The sequence below is a fragment of the Hirundo rustica genome, chromosome 16, assembly GCF_015227805.2.
Source record: "Hirundo rustica isolate bHirRus1 chromosome 16, bHirRus1.pri.v3, whole genome shotgun sequence".
Lineage (NCBI taxonomy): Eukaryota > Metazoa > Chordata > Aves > Passeriformes > Hirundinidae > Hirundo > Hirundo rustica.
This window is the reverse complement of record NC_053465.1, coordinates 7,316,388-7,333,159: the sequence shown is the minus strand read 5'-3', so window position 1 is coordinate 7,333,159 and position 16,772 is coordinate 7,316,388. Positions and strand designations below refer to the sequence as shown.

At 58.9% G+C, this 16,772-nt stretch overlaps 1 protein-coding gene across 3 annotated transcripts; it reads right to left on the bottom strand.

The window, feature by feature from the left end:
• Positions 1–1,420: 1,420 nt before the first annotated feature.
• HM13 (histocompatibility minor 13) lies at positions 1,421–16,303 on the bottom strand. 3 transcript variants are annotated; one of them, XM_040080175.2, is made up of 13 exons: positions 16,169–16,303; positions 12,781–12,879; positions 11,504–11,586; positions 10,330–10,418; positions 9,487–9,572; positions 9,249–9,374; positions 7,340–7,397; positions 6,710–6,793; positions 6,374–6,410; positions 5,302–5,404; positions 4,436–4,521; positions 2,339–2,528; positions 1,421–1,707 (listed from the first exon to the last, which is right to left on the bottom strand). In XM_040080175.2, the coding sequence occupies exons 2-12, from the start codon at positions 12,865–12,867 to the stop codon at positions 2,378–2,380; spliced, it is 990 nt and encodes a 329-aa protein (XP_039936109.1). In that variant the 5' UTR covers positions 12,868–12,879; positions 16,169–16,303; the 3' UTR covers positions 1,421–1,707; positions 2,339–2,377. The 3 variants fall into 3 exon arrangements, with proteins under 3 accessions (XP_039936109.1, XP_039936106.1, XP_039936108.1); XM_040080172.2 differs by lacking the exon at positions 16,169–16,303 and adding an exon at positions 14,161–14,371; XM_040080174.2 differs by lacking the exons at positions 2,339–2,528; positions 16,169–16,303 and adding an exon at positions 14,161–14,353.
• Between the last annotated feature and the right edge of the window lie 469 nt (positions 16,304–16,772).

Here is a 16,772-nt window from a genome sequence, read left to right as displayed (position 1 = left end):
TCCTTGCAGGGCCCAACACACTTCCTTCCTCCTGGCCGGCCCCGGCTTATCGGCCAGGCAGGGTGAGTCGTGACCCCGCTCTCCCCTTCCCAGGCCTTCCGCTCCCTGCAGCCCTGGGAAAGCTCCCGGCCACGCTTCCACCACACCTACAGCAGGCAGGAGCTGCTCGGAGCTCTGCAGGGCAGCAGCAGCAAGGCTGGAGGGTGATGCTGGCACGGGGAGTACCCTGAGCACACCCCAGCCTGCTCCTGAACTCTTGGGGCTCTGGAGGCTGCACAGGGATGCAGCTCCTACCACCTGAAGCCAGGGAGGATGCAGAGCTTCCCAGGATGTAGTGCCAGCCCCACACCAAGGGACACACCAGGCTGGGGAGCGGGGTCCTGACTCGGGGTAGGGTCCTGCACCCCACGGCAGAGCCGAAGTCCTTTTCCACGGAACACTGGAGGCTGGTGAAATCACATCTGGAGTCTAGACTCAGTGACTCGGTGGGCTGGGCCTGGCGGCCGCGCTGTACCCAGACCCTGCTGCACACTGTTTGCTTAGCTGGAGGTATTTAATTGGAATTAAAGTGGCCCCTCTTGTTTTTGCGGACAGGGCTGTTGGAAAAGGAGCTGTAAGTCATAGAAAACATCTGTAGGAGCCTGCGAAGGGTCATTAGATGGCAGAACGCGAGGCGCCACTTTTAGTGCTCGCAGCCGGCGCAGGGAATAATGGTTCAATACGGCTTTTGTGGAGGAGCTGCCAAGCCAGCAAACACTTTCTATTTATTCTGGCAGTGGGCATGGCCGAAGGGATGCAGGATCCTCCACAGGGCCCCCAGGAGGGGTAGGGAGGACACTGCCAGTGCTGCAGGACACAAGGCAGCTGGTCCCAGTGGAAGCTGAAGTGGAGGCTAGAGCTGCCCCTGCCTGCAGCCCCTTCAGCCCCCATGGCTGCACCAGCATCCTCTGCCCATCCCAGGATGGTGCCTGGCTCCCTGCAAGGAAGGGGGACAATCCATGCTGTCTTCACTCTGCTCCAGGGTTGGGTTTGGGGTTACCCCTCCCATTCCTGCTCCCCCAGGCCATGGGGCGTTATCCTCAGCTTGCTGAGCACCCCAGCAGCTGAGGCAAAGCACATCCCCACCCTCTGGGGTTCCTGCATCCCGATCCCTGCTCAGCCACCCTTCTCTGGGGCCAGATCTCGGCCCGAACCCACACAGGGCTCAGTGACTCCGGCCCTAAATCTGGGTATCGCAGAGCAGGGGCCAGGCTGGGGGAAGGCCCAGTGCCAGAGAAGTGGGAGGGGGAAGGGGACGGTCACTTGGTCACTTGGAAACAGCCAGACAATGGCCACCAGCTCCACTGGGAGAAGGCGGGTGAGCTGGATGCCAATCCCGGAGCCGGCTGGGCGGCTGAGCAGGGGCACGGCCACGCCAGCACTCCTTCCTTCAATATGGTTTAATATGAGAGAAAGCAAATGCACAATACAAAATTTAAAAACCGGCATACATCGATACCCCACCTGGGTGGCTGCTCCGACACACACAACACGATGCTCTTGCACAATTGTTTTGTCGTCTGTCACTTGCAGAGGGTCTTAAAGGGCCCCAGCCCGGCAGCGCCAGGCACAGCCCACGGGCAAGGTCACTTCTCCTTCTTGGAGGCTTCTGTTGGCTCTTCTTTGGAAGCCCCTGGCGCCTCCTTGGGGGTTGAGCTCTCCTCGTAGCTGGGGACAAGAGGGACGTGAGTGGGGCCAGCTCCTCCCTGGAGACAGAGCCCTGTGCCATGTGGGGACAGCCCAGCCTGCGGCCTTGGGTTCTGCCCTGCTGCTGTTGAGGACAAGGTGGGCTCCAGCCATCAGCCCCCAGCACAGGAAGCCCCATGGGGCAGAGCCCAGGCAGGGAGATGAGGGATGCATCCCTCCTGGATATCTCCGAGGATGGGGTGAGCCCAGCCAGGGGCCAGCTCTGCGCTTGGGGATCTATCCTTGTTCACTATTGGATATCCTGGATAGCACATGCTTTCCTTGGCTGAGCACGAGTGCCAGCGGGGCCGGTTAACAGGGGAACTGCAGCAAGACCAACAGCAGCGCTCCCTCCCAGGGTCTCACTCCTCCGGCTGCAAACCCCCTCCAGCAGTGGCCCCAGGGCTTTGGCTAAGGAAATAGGAATGCTGCTCCAAGCAGAAAGGACAAAGTCTGGGATATCAAATCCTCTTGCCCTTCCCAGCCTCCTCTCTCAGAACAGGAGAGAAGCCAGCCCACAGCAGCATGGCAACAGCTCCAGCCTCTCCCATGGAGTGAGGAGAACTGGGAACAGGGAGAGCTTGGGCCAGGGAGAGCCAGGACCTGCCCCTACCTGGCCAGAGCGACAGACAAGGGGCCCCAGCAGCAGTGGCTACATGGCACTAGGGCTCTGCTGCCGGCGTCGGCGGGGACAGGACAGTTTCTGCTGCATGGAATCAGCCAGGCTGGCCGGCGAGCCAGACACCGTGGGGAAGTGGGTGAGTCTTGGTGTGTGAGGCAAGATTTCAGCAGAGGATTCATAGCTGCAGGAGAGAGAGGAAGCAGGAAGGGAAAGACAAGGACAGAAAGGAGGAGGGGGGAAGAGAGAGAAAAAGCAGAAGAGTTTTGGAGTGAGAGCACCCAGAACGCACCGCCCTGTGCAGGAAGCCTGGCATCCCCCTTCACCTGCTCACACCTGCTGGCCTCTCCTTGCCTGCAGACTCCAGGACAGGGCTGCAGCATGCAAAAACGAGCACTGAAACTCAGGGAAGAGACAGCTCCCACTGGCATAAGCAGAGTCAGACAGCCAGAACCTAGGGAGAGCAAGCCTGGGCAGTGGAGAGGTGGCAGTGGAGCAGCCCAGGGGCTGGGCAGGTGACAGATGCAGCAGACCCTGTCCTGCCGCTTGAGGACAGCGTGCCCACAGCAGATGTGGGGGGCAGGATGGGTTCACACTGCTGAGGGAGGCAGAGTGGAGCTTCCTGCCTAGCCTAGGGAGGTTTGGCAAGGCTGAGAGCCATGGAGCTGGTCCCAATGTCACCCACCTCTGCTCCACCAGCACAGATCTGCTCACTCCCACCCTGCCTGCAGACCCTCGCTGCTGTGAGACACCATGTGCAGGCGGAGACCACAGGGACTGCCAGCTCCAGGGAGGATCTGGGCGCACCAAAGCAGCACAGCAGAGCTACACCTGGTGGGATTCCTGCGGTGGGAGCCACTGCCCTCCAGGCATCAGTCCCTCTGAATCCCACTTCCTCTGCCTGCAACTGGAGCCACTTCAAGGGAGGTCTGTTCCCCAGGGGCCGTCAAGTTTGCAACCCTCCAGCATCCTGCCCTTGCCCTGGCAACTTGGCTGCGGGAGCAGCTTGTGCTACTGCTCTGGGAGGGCACTAACCCCTGGCTGCCGGGCTCCCTGCACTCCTTGCTGCCCAGCGGGCCCAGCCTCACAGCTCATCTCTCTCCAGTTTCCTGGCAGGAGGTGCTGCTGCTGTCAGCTGGTGAGTCACAGCACTGGGGAAAGCGGCTGCAGGATCCCAGGTGCACAGGAAGGACGATCCCAGGACACTCAGTGCCTGCAGCAGCGATTGTCAGAAGCAAACATCAAAGGAGGGGCAGGTGCGGCAGGGCTGGGGACGACCCAGCTGAGAGCCGCTGGGAACATGCATACCTGCATCTCCCAGGGGAGGGGAGGGAGGAGGGAGGACAGCTGGCTTCCTGCTGCGCCCAGTTTCCCTCTGAGCAGGCTGGGAGCTCAGGAACGCTCCCTGGGCTGAGGCACTGGGGAGGCTGGAGGATACACAGCCCTGCCCTTACGATGTTCCCTTCCCTCCTCTGCATCAACCATCGTTACTGTGCTGAGCCACCACCAAGTTTCGAGCATGGTGGACAAACAGCTCTCGGGCAGGAGGCCGGAGCTGTCCAGTGACAGCCTGGGCAGGCTCTGAGAACAGCTGAGCACAACAGCCCAGTCCCCCTCCCTCCCCCACAGTCTCTGGGGCAGGGAGACTGCTGCAAACCAGGAGACTTTGCCCAAGTAGGGAGGTTGGGATGTGCTCGAACCAGCCTTGGCTGCTCTCACAGCCGGCTTCGTTTCCCCACCCACAGGCCCTGGGACACAATGACCAAGTATCTCCACACCAGGTGTGCGGTCCCACCCTCCCCTGCCTGCCAGCGCATGGGAAGAGCCTGTCACTGGGGCGTAAAGCAATACCAGGTGCTGCCTGCTGGTACCACGGCACAGCTCCCACCCAGCTCCCGGGAGGCGGCTGGAGCCAGGCCCGGCATGTACAAACACAGACCTGCTCCCTCCACCCACGCACGTGCCGGCGCACACCCAGAGCATGCCCAGATGAACCCGTCCCTCCAGCTGTGCCCAGGCGTGGGAACATCTGCACGCTTCATGTGCTCCAGCACCGCCGGCAAAACAGCTCCGTCGCCAGCTGAGGCTCACCTGAACATTTCGGTTACTTCTCCCTTTGCCAAGGCCACGAGAAGCGGGAATCCAATGCAGGCGGGGACCAGGTACAGCAGCGCAGGCTGTGGGGAGGAAAAACAACTGTTAAACCAAACCACAAATCGCCCCGAGGGTGGAGTGCAAGGCCAGCTCAGGGCCTTGTCCTCTCTGCACCCATGGTATCTGTCACACGGCTACCCAGGGAGTTAACACCTGTAAAAGCAGCTTCAAGAGCTAAGTTAGAGCTGCAGCAGCATGAAGCTAGATTGGATATTAGGAGGAAATTCTTTCCTGTGAGGGTGGTGAGATTGCAGCACAAGCTGCCCAGAGAAGCTGTGGATGTTCAATCCCTGGAATTGTTCAGGGCCAGGTTGGAACAGGGTGTGGAGCAGAACTTGTCTGGTGGTTGGTGTTTCTGCCCATGGCAGGGGAGTTGAAACAAGATGGTCTCCAAGGTCCTTTCCCAAACCATTCTGGGATTCTGTGAAAATCCTCGCTGTGAGGTCCCAGTGGGCCATGAACACACTGAGAGCCCCTGTGCAGAACACAGTATGAGGGCTCCCAGAGCCCCCTGCTGCAAAGCCAGTGCATGCTCAGGGCAGCTTGGTTACAAAGAGCCAAAAATCACAGGGCCCCTGGCTGAGGGGCTGTTGTTGGAAGCAAGAAGCCTTGCCCTGAGCAGGCCTCTGCTCCAGCTGGGCACAGGAGCTTTGGGCAGGGAAAGGTACAGGCAGGTACTGGAAAACCAAAGCCAAGGGAAGGAATAAATCTACTTTTTCCTGGCAGGACGCAGGAACTTTGTGGCCAAGCTGGCCTGACACAATTGGATGTGCATCCACAGGAGACAGCAGGGTGGAGCTCACCTGGGCATGCTTGAAGATGTGCATGATGAATATGGTGAGGCCCAGCCCAAAAATGTAGGCCACAAAGCTGGTGTAGAAATATGTGTGCGTGTTCTTCTTCAGGCTGTAGGGAAAGGAAAGAGCTCAATGACCTCCGGTCTAGAATGCCAGTGGTGGAAATGGAAGTGGCCTGGTACTCGCAGCAATGCTCTGCCTGTGCAGCCCCTGGTGTTGTGGGAGCAGTGTGGGACCGAAGGCAGTAACACCCAGGTAAGGGCCTGGAGAAGGGAAAAAGGCAAGTGATCCTGCTGCTGGATGGCAATTGGGAAGGGAAGAACTGGGGCTAGGACCCAGGGAGAAGGTCCCATTGTCTTGGTGAAGATTGGCCTGTCCCTGGCTCTCAGCAGTTGCTATTTTATCACAGGGAAGGCTGCAGGAACTGGGATTCCCAGCAGGTGCAGGCAGGATGTGGGTGGTAACACCTGGAAGAGCTGGCACAGACCGGAGGGTCTGTGCAAGAGCAGTGGGAGTGGGGCCACACCACGGCAGTCACAGAGCACCCTGTTCCCCGGAGCCTTTCAGTGTGGGGCAACTGCTGCAGCCCAGCTGTAGCTGCAGCTTCCCTACGTGGGAAGGAGCTGCTTCCTCCAATGTCAGTGGCAACCTGGAGGCAGCCAGCACTGCCAGGCACCAAGATTTGCATCCACGCGAGCACTTCTCAGGTGCCAGCACCCCCGGCTCTTTCCCACGCTGTCACTGCTTCCTCTCACTGCCCTCTACTCCTCGGTTCCAGGGAGCTGCTGAGGCTCTGCGGGGCTAAGTGCTGCTGCCCTGATCCCCAGCCCTGTGCTGCCTGCCCTACCTATGCCTCAACTCAAACCACTCGGCCCCAGTGCTCAGGACATACCCACAGAGCCAGCCCCTCTTCCAAGAGCTTTTCCTCACACCCCCCGGGCTGTCCCCACACCCAGCTCCAGAAGGGAGCACACGACTGCGCTCCTGGCTCCCCCTTCCCATTCCTCCTCTACAAAAGCAGCTCAAATATGCTGCAAGATCCAACCTGCCAAGAGACCCTTCCCTGCCGCCTGCTCACCTGATATCAAACCGCAGCAGCAAGGCAATGAAGATCCCTGCAGGGAGAAGGAAACGGTGAAGGGCTGGAAGTGGCAGAGGAGGGACAGCGAGGGGCTGGAGGGGCAGGGAAGGGACAGCGAGGGGCAGGCTGAGGGAGGCAGGGCAGGACCCGCCCCGGTGCTGCGGTGCCGTGCCCGGGGTGACAGTGCCCTCTCGTGGCACGCGGCACCGGGACAGCGCCCGGACCCGCGGGGAGACTCCCAACACACCGGGAGCGCCGCGCGGGGCTCTGCTCGGCTCGCTCACGGCCCCCTCCAAGGAGACCCCAGTCCCATCGGCCCTCTTCTGTCCTCACCCGGAATGACGATGTCTCCCAGTCCCAGCATGGCGAAGTTGTCGGCGTCCAGCCCCTTCTCCAGCAGGTCCTGAGGGAAAACCACTGCGAGGAGCAGAGTGAGGCACAGTGAGTGGGAATGTCCCCACCAAACAGACCCCAGCTCCACTGGGCCTGGCAAACAGGGACCAGAGCAGGGCAAGGGACCTGTCCCTGCCCTCAGCCCCCTCCTTCCCTGTAGCCTTCCTTGTTCTTTCTGGGACAATTTCAGGACAAGAAACCAAGGGGTCCCAGGAACCAAACTACTGCATGCTCCACAGCAGCACCAGTTCACCCCTCCTGCTGTTTTGGGGCTCTGTGGTTGGGTTTTTTGTTTTTGTGGGGTTTTTGTGGTGTTTATTTGGTATGGACTGTTTTCACAAGCAGGTGAAACTGCACATTCCAAAGGCGCAGAGTGACCCAGACAGACCAGGGCTCTGCAAACCATCCCTTTCCAGAGACTTGCCTTGGCTTGAGGCTGGCCAATGACAGGGAGGAGGGGTCACTAGCAGGAAATGTTCCTGCACACCTGAGCCATCTCCAGAGGTGGAGGGTGCACGGGGCAGGGCTCGCAGTAAAACAGACCCCAGCATACAGGAAAGATCTACTCACATTTTATTGGAGCCTCGAATGATTTGGCAACTGTCACCATCACATTGGTGCCAAAGACCTAGAACAGAGGAGCCCACAGTGACCACAGCTGCACAGGAACACATACCCACACTCAGCTACAGCCTCACCCCAGGGCCAGGAGCGGCCACAGTGGCAGAAAATAGCCAAAGACCTGCCAAACTGTGCCCTGAATGCAAGCCCACTGCCTGGGGGAGGAGGCATACAGCGGCACTGAGGGAGGTGGTCGCTTCATGGCTGTCCTGCTCTCAGAGCAGCATGGGGACAGCACTCACACAGCAGAGCTGCTGCCCACCACCCAGCCCTACACCTCAGCTCAGCTTTATACAGCCAGCTCCGTGTAAAGTCCAACTGGAGGGCAGGAGCTTCCAGCAGAGCGTCCCAGCCTGGGAGCTTCCAGCGGGGACAGGGGCAAGTGTCAGATCAGCTGCAGTTTGCCCTGAGGTCATTTACTTGTCAGCTGTAAATACTGGCAGCGTTTGGGAGGCGGACTGCAAACACTGAGGGCAGCCACCCTGATCTCTGCACCTCTCCATCTCCAAGCTTCCAGCAGGCACAACAAAACAGGTGGTGGTTAGCACGGGGTGAGCAAGATCCTGAAGCCTTGGATTGAAGGGAAATCTTAAAGCGTCAGATTAACTCCCATAAGGTGCAGCAAGTTCTGAGCATTGCCATGGAGTGGCTGAACTCAACACTGGGATCAGGGAGAAGCACCACATGCCTCCCCCAAGACTATGTGGGGGCAATAGCATCAACCCATTGAGATCTCCTTCCTCCTTGAAACCCTCTTGGGATCTCCCTGTGACTGAATCCAAGCCAAGATCCAAGCTCCTGCAGAAAGGCACAGCATGATGGCCTCCACTTCAAGGCAGCCCTTCCATAAGTCTCCAGCAACACTCTGATCCATGGGGAAGCCAAGATGGGAAACAGCCAGCAAGTGGAGAGCAGAGGGGTGCACTCACTGTCCCCAAAGCACTCACACACTGAACAGGGCCTGGGGCACCAGGTGTGCTAAGGAAGAAGGCTGAGTCCTCTCCAGCTGAGAGCTGTGGAGGAAGTGGCCCACAGGCTAAAAAACCACAGAGCCCAGACTGTTAACGAGCCTGGGAAACAGGGGCACCACCGGCCAAGTACAAAACAACCCACAGTAGCCAGGCGTGAATATGGAGGGATTACACAGGCAGCTGCAGAGCTGCTGGACCTCAATGTACACAAGGCTCTCAGACACTTGGAAACATGGTGATTCAGAAGGTGGAGGCAGCAGGAAGGACTGGGCAGTACAGACATCACAAGGACAAACATTCTCGCATGCATGGAGCAGAGCACACGACTGCATTCCTGCCTTCCTCACCCCCCTTTCCTCTACAGAAGCAGCTCAAATACACTGCAAGAAATAAGGAAAACCTCAAAATGGCTAAGTCAGGGTGCAGCACTGGCTAAGGAAAAGGGACTGGAGGCATTCCAGGGTCTGATCCTCTGTGCAAGAGAACAGAAGGACACTAACGAAACCAGCAGATGACAGAGCCAAGGCACAGCTCATACAAGCAGGCTCAGTGTGCCCCAGAGCAGCTTCCAGCCCACTCAACAGCTGTCAGGCCTTGGGAAGACCAGAGTGGGGAATACAGGACCGGATATGACACACACTGAGTACCCCACAATAGCCCTGATCCCTTCCAGCCCTGGGCTCTCTGAGTGCGACAATAAAAGAAAACGCACTTGATGAGCCACATTCTGCCACTGTGGATTCTGTCATCAACCCTGCCACACCCCTCTGGGCTGAGAAAGTGAAAATTCCGACCTCAAGTGTGTGTCCAGCCAGCGTGGTGCCTCCAGAAAGGCAGAATGCCAGGCACATGCTCCCACCAATGGCCTGTGGAATGCTCCCACTTACCCAGAACACATCGTAGATGAAGAGGCCCCCAAGCAAGATGCAGCCAGTGCTGACGTTGTTCAGGTGCAGCAGCTCCACCCCGTTGAGGGAGAATGCCAGCCCGAAGAGATTGTTGGCAATCCAGTGCTGAGAAGGACAGGAAAAGGAGAACTGGGTCCCGCTGTACATGGAACCCTCACCCTGCATGGAAATGAGCCCGTGTCCGATCCAGCCCAGTCCCCAGCTGTGCCTCTCTTACCTTTCTCAGCAGGTACCAGACCCCCACAACACTGCTCAAGGCCAGGCACACGAGATCCTTGGTGTCAAACTCATAATTCACTATTTCTGCAAGAAAACAAAGTAGTCAGATTTGGAGCAGGCCAGGCAGCTCCCCTTCCCGTGCAGGGCTGAGATGAGTGATTCCACAGCTGGGGAGCCCTGAGCTCAGTGCTCACGTCCCAAACAAGGGGACTGTACCCGTGGTACACACGTGCAAACCGCCCAGGAATGAGCAGTGGGCCCTGGAAAGCTCAGACCTTCTCCTTCAGCCAGATTCTGCACATGAACAGCATCCACGGTTCCTGCTGTCAGTAAGGAAATCAGATTCAGGCACTGCCTAAGGCAGGGAGAGACAAATCTTCTCCCTCTTCCTGTGCCAGTTAACTCCTGGTGGTATCACCAGAAATATTCCCTTAGCAGTAAAGCTACTACAGGGCAGGAAACTCATCAAAGTATCTTCTGCCAGTGCAAAGATCTGGCCCAGATAAGGCAGCACAAACCAGACCTATGCTTCCCAAAGGACCTAAGTAAAGGCTGTGCATTTAACTACAGCCAGAGCTCCATCTCCACAGCACTCTGGGAGGTGTTTCCGGGGTCTCCCTGCCAGCCAGAGGCAGAGTGCCAGCCCAGCTCTGCTGGGACACATGTGGCTCACACTGGCTATGGAAGCTCAGCGGGGAGCAAGAGGCGAGTCTTTGAGAAGGTTGTTTCAACGGGCTGAGAGTCATAAAATCAAAAAAGAAAAAAAAAAAAAAAAAAAAAAAAAGAATAGTAAAGGCAGAAAACATTCAGGCTCCCCTGCAAGACCGGCGAGCCAACGTACCCTCCTTGCTCTCCCCGGAGCCCTGGGTGAAGAGGAGCTGGTACTGTTTGTTGGGGAAATTTGCAGGGAAGAATCTGTTCATCATGGGGCTGAAACGAGAGGTGTAGAGAAGGGCAGTTTGACAGAAACCCCACAAGATGTGCTGCCCAGCACCTCTGCATTTGAGGGGGCCCCACACCCCCTCCCAGGATGGGGAAATGCCATCTGCTCCATCAGGGACTGGCAGGAGCCACAGCAACTCATCCTGCACAGAGATCTGATCTGGCTACACGTGACAGTCCCCCAAATACTCCAGGGCAAGAAAACTGAGCATCACCCACAAGAAAGGAGGATCCACCCCAGACCTCAGCAAATGCCCTATGCCCCCTAGCAACCCTCTGGGCACCCAGCACTGCCTGGCTCTGCTGCAGAGCCAGGAGCAGAGCAAAGCCCTTGCTCAGCACCAGTCCAGGGAAAGCATCTGGTCCTCAACACCCCAGAGCTCACGAAACAGGAAACCAGTTCGAGTTTTTCAGTTACTGAAACAGCCTGAGCTTTCAACACCGTGCCACGCATCGCCATGGGGGGCCAGAAATGTTACCACGAGCTCCAGCTGCCTGTGTCACCCATCCCAGTAAGGGCACTGAAGAGCTCTCCCCTCTGCAGGGGAAGAACTGTGCCAAGAAGGGTTTAATCTGGGTATCAGGAAAAGGCTCTTCACCCAGAGGGTGGCTGGGCACTGTTACAGACTCCCCAGGGAAGTGGTCCTGGCCTCAAGCCTGCCAAATTCCAAGAACTGCTTGGAAAACACTTCCAGGAATACGGTGGGATTTTTGGAGTTATCCTGTGGGGGGTCAGAAGTTGGACTCGATCCTTGTGGGTCCATTCCAACTCAGAATATTCTGATTCTGCGATTCTGAGCCAGAGAAGCTCCATAGGATGAGCTGGCCTTGTCCCACGATGGTGTCCACTGACACCTCCACAAACTCTCCCAGTGATGCTGTATGGGGTGCTGGCTTCTCAGGACCCCCAGGACTTTGGTTCCCACCACCAAGGGGCAACATCCTAAGAGATTAGGCAAATAGCCTAAAGACCTGGCTGTGCTGTAGGGCAGTGGGGCTCTCAAATCCTCTCAATAAAATGAACTGAAGCCTTGGGTAGCCCTGCCCCATTCACACCCATCTTGGTGCTGTACCTGATAGTGTGGGACAGGGCCAGGATCCCCAGCACAAAGAAATACATGGAAAGCAGAAGATTGATGTACTCTTGAGAGAATATCTGCAAGAAAAAACACAGAGGGGTTAGTTACTGCAGCATCCTCCCCATCCTCATGCTCCTGTTGGCAGCTGCTGTGTCAGTGCCCCAGGGAGATGAGAAGAATAGCTAGAATAACCCAAATTCCTGCATGCTGAGGGAGAATATGTTGGAAATAGCCACGTGCTCAAAGAACAAGCACAATGGGCCCGTGAGCTGTTGCACATCTGTGAACTGCTCAGGTCAAAAAATAACTCCAGTGCTGCAGAAAGGAGGCCAGAGCTTCCCCCGCAGAGCAGGGAGAGAGCCACCGCTCCCAGGGGCTGCCCAGGCCCAGGGGAGCAGCAGCATCCCTTGCCCTAATTAAACAGGGCATTATTAAAACTCCTGCCCTCCAAGTCACACGCTCCTTCACTGAATCACAGCCATGCAAAACAGTGTGGAAGGATCCTGGGGCCCTGCATGCTCTCCTGGAAGGGAGATGCTGGAATAGGAGGGCACACGGCCGTTGGCAGAGAAGGGACCGAACTGCACCATTCCCAACTTGGCATCTTAACCTCACCTCCTGGCCGGCCAGGAGCACTCTGGCACCTTGCAGGTATCCCAAAACAGCACAGGCTGGAAGCTGCCATGCCCACAGGACCCCTCTGGGAGCTCAGCCATGTGCCAGACCTGCATGGGCAGCCCAAGGTGCTTGAGGCCAAGACATCTTCTCCACATTAATAAAAGCACGTGCTGCTGAGAGATCCCATCCCTTGCTCAGGTCATCTGACTCTGCCTGCGGGCTCTGAACGTCTAAAAGACTTCACCTGATCACACAGGGGCTCCCCCAGACCTGCAGCTGAAATGGTTCCAGGAGCACAGCATGGAGCACAACACAGAGCCAGCAGCATTTGCCCCTCAGAGCCCCAGCACCCTCTGGCTCCAGCCTGTGCCCTGTCAGGTTGGCCCATGGAGGCAGGAAGAGCTCAGAGCTATTTGCTCCTCGGCAGCTCTCCAGAAACAACCTGTGCACAAACAGGCTCTGATTGCCCCCAAGCTGTGACAATTCAGGCAAGAGCTGACGTCCTCCTGCACGGTGACACCAAAGAGCTCAATCTGCGCAGCCTCACACACCTTCTGTCCCAACACTAAGGGCCAAAACCAGAGTCACCCCATTATGGGAGCTCCTGTCAGGCAGGAGGACGTCCTGCTCCAGCTCCAGTGCCACTCACTTACTTTAAAGAAGAGGTAGAGCCCCAGGAGGGTGCAACTGGCGACGATGGGAAAGCGAGCAGCATCTCGGCTGGTAATGGTCTCTGGCATCTCCGAGGAGTTCTGGGGAGAGAAGGATAAAACAGGATTGGATCAGCCCCTGCTCTGGCTTCACACCTGAGCACGGGGTGAACAGACACAACCTGCAGGGCTCCACAGGGGTTTTAAGAGGGATAAAACACCCACTGGCCCCTGCTATATCTGGAGATGAGGCCGTGTCAGAGCAGAGCCTGAGCTGGAAAACACAAACCTTGCACTTGTCCTTCCCAGGACTGCTACAATTTACTGCCTTTCTCCTTTTGGAGAAGGAAAAAATCCTGTGCTGGCGTTGTTCCTTTCTCCCCTGCCCAGAGGGGAGCTGGGCTCCCTCACCGCTCACGCCCAGCCAGCCCCATCTGTGCCACCATCTGTGATCACCCTGCGCACGACGCATCCCTCCAGCCACCTTCTCATCCCTCACCTTGCTCTTGGGACACTTCTCGTGCTCAAAAGCCCCAGATTTATAAACCCTTTCCAAGACATCTTTGCACCAGCTCAACCAGCCCCTTTCAAGCCATTTCCCACAGGCGACCTTCAGCTTTCAGAGGAGGCAGAGCGCTGCCTGTTCCCTGCCCGCTCCAGGCCCAGCTGGCTGCTGCTCGGAGATCTAATCTCACTCAGGCAAACACCTGCGGCCAGCACAGATCGAGGGCACCTCAAAAGCCCTTGTGCAGCTTATCCCGGGCACGGCAGTTGTCATGCTGTGCCTGGCAACACAGAGGTGCCCGAATTCCTGCTGCTCCCTGCAAAGCGAGAGATGAGAACCCCCCTGCCCCGAAGCACGGCTGCGCTTTGCTCACAGCCCCCCAAGATCAGCTGAAGCCCCTGATATGAGGCTTAAGGACACACAAGGAGATTTTAAAAATAGTAATAGATCAGACTGTGTAAAACAGTCCTTCCTCCTGAGCCACAACAGCCCAACTGTTGGGATTTAAGTCCCCGCTATGAAATGCAGGGAACAGCGGGAGGAGTAGCGGGACAGAACAGGGCGTGCAGGCAGCAGAGCACCCCCGGACCAGCCCCAGTGCCGCGGGGCACAGCCACACACGAGTGCCCCCAGCACAGCTCCTCCTGAGGAGGGGCAAGGGGCGGTTGTGTTTTGCAGCACAATTTATCGGGGCGGTGAGGACGTGGCTGGAGAAGCCCCAGGCGGGGGAAGCCGACTCTCTCCCCGGGGTCCCCCGCGCCTCCAGGCCCAAGGCCGGGGCCCGGGACATGCAGCTGCCCGTGGAACGGAGCGCCCGGAGGGGACCCTTGGGGAGGGGCGAGGCCTACAGGCCCGGCTGCCCCGAGCCGCGGGGGTACCTTGCTCTTGGCGCAGCTGACGGAGCGCAGCGCCCCGAAGAAGATGGGCAGCAGCGCCATGAGGACGAGGCTGCCGTAGGCCAGCGCCATGCCCTCAGGGGTGGCGGGCGGGCGGGCGGGGGTCCCGGCCCCGGGCGCGGCCCCGGCGGCGCTGCCGTTGTGCGCCGCGGGCTCCTCCATGGCGGCGGCTCCCACCGCGGTCCGCACCGACACGTCCCCTTACCGGCCGGAACCGCGTCACGCGTAGCGGCGCTGAAGCCGGCCCCGCCCCGCTGCCAGGAGAAGGGCAGGGCCCGGGGCCGCCGCTATCCCCGGGCCGCGGCGCTGCCCGAGCCTCCCTGCCCGGCCCCCGCTCTGGGAAGGGCAGGGGAAAGCCCGAGGAGGTCCCCGCGGGCAGGGGTCCCGGTTTCCCGCGGCCCCACTGGAGCACGAGCGGGGAGGGAGCGGCTCCAGGTGCCGTCGATCCGGGCGAGTTGGGTCAGGGGCTCCGGGGCTGCCTCTGGTTTTCCTGCCCTTCACCGTTTTCCAAGGATCTGCTTGGAAGCTCCCTGATGGCTCCCAGCCCCTCTGTAAAATCCCTTATAAATGGCAGCAAATTCTCCCCACGCGCTGGACTGGGACCAGGGCTCTGCTGGAAAATTGGCCAAAAATGTGTTTCCCTCGCAAATACTCCAAGCCACTGGCAGCTCGGCTGTGCCACCGAGCCGCCTTCTCCTCCTCGCCGGGATGAAAGTCTGCTGAGGAGCAAAAATTGGTGAAGATTTGAGCGCAGTGAAATGATGCTGCCCCCAGTTTAGATCTGAGCCATGGGCAGGAGATGGGAGCGCAGCAGGGATTATAACGCAACCCTTTAATTTTTTTTAAAATGTCTTTTAAATTTTATATTTTAAATAAAAGGAATCTATTTCGGGAGCGGGGTGATTCATAGTTCCGTGTTTCAGGCGGAGGGCAGATGGGAAGGCCTCCTGGGAGCCCCTCTCTGCGGGGTTGGACTCTTGCCCGGGATGCTGCCCTGTCCCTGCCACTGCTGTTCCCAGAGCCGAGAAGGACGGGCAGCAGAAGGCGGTGTGCCCACACACCCCCCTGCATCCCACCATGGCCCAGCCTGGCACAGCACAGCTCCTGACCCGGTCACTGCCCCCTCCTAAATCCCAGCCTGGCTTGGGGATCCTCACCAAGGCCAGCGCCGCTGTGCCGAGCGAGGTGGGGGAGTCCGGGGCTGTCCCCGCGGAGGTGGGAGCAGGGTGGTGGACACCGGGGCTGGTGGCACCAGGGAGCCCTTGGGACGGGGGGAATATTGTACTCGAGCTGGTGGCCACGCAGGGATGGATGGCGTTGGGACCGATGGCCACCCAGGGACAGATAGCACTGGAGCCAGTGGCCACCCAGAGGCAGATGGCACAGGGATAGCCCCGAGAGCACTCGCTGGAGCGGCTGGTACCACCGAGACCCGGCATCACCTTCCCCAGTGCGGGCCCAGATGGGGGCCCCTGGGCCCCTGCCAGCACCTCCTCCTTCCACCCTCCCTCCTCCTTCCACCCTCCCTCCTCCTTCCACCCTCCCTCCTCCTTCCACCCTCCCTCCTCCTTCCACCCTCCCTCCGTTTCCCAGCGCCTCACCGTGGCCCCCCTTGGCCTCTCCTCCCACTCCTCCCATCCTCCAGCACGGCCGCATTTTTCTGGGTTTGAGCTCATTCTTTCCACTCCCCTCTCTGCTGACTGCCAACTTTCCATCCCATGGCCCCCCTCCCACGGCTCCTGCCACAGGGAAACACCAGCTGCAGCTGCGGGAGGGACCGGCAGCAGCAAGGAGCCCCTGTCCCTGGGGTGCAGCCCCCAACCCCGGCCTGGCGGATGCTGTGTGAACCGCAGCATCACCTCCGGCAGCATCAGCAATCCACGAGCCGGGAACTCCAGGGCAGAGCAAGAAGAGCGGAGCAGCAGCAAGGATGGAGTAGCAATGCCATGGGCACTAAGGAGCACGGAAAAAAAAACGTCTGAGCACTCACCTCCCCATTTCTGAGGGCAAAGCTTGGATTTGCACCCCTGGTGAGACTAGTTTCCCATAGGGACAGGGTGCTGACCCATGCCAGTGTCCCTATTTGTGCCAGCCACAGGCAGTGGTTCCCCACAGTCTGACCACAGAGCGAGTGGAAACTCCCGACCCGGGTAGGAGGGCACTGCTGATCCTCCCTGGCATCGGGCCTGAGATGCTAAGCAGGTTCCCCTATGGAATCCCAGCTGCTGGATAGCAGCACAGCCTAAAAACAACAGGCAAAGCCCACACAGCTCCAGCATCGCCTCCCTGGGTGCCCAGGGTCACTCCCTGCTTGCTGCAGCCAAGCACGTCCCTTCCTGGCTGTGCCATTCTGCTCGGCTCCTGCTCCCTGCCCCTTCCTGGGGCACCAGGAGCCACCAAGCGCCCGGCTGCCTGCCCAGGCTGTGGCTCCCACGGTGCTCAGGGGCTTTAACCATGCAGCTCAGCAGAGCTCAGCCCTTCCCAGTGGCTTTTCCAGAGTTGGGAAATGCAGGGGCCTTCACAGGGGATGATGCTGGACCACTGGGTGAGGAATTGGGACCTCCACCAAGGGTGGCTGAAGGAAGCTCTGGACA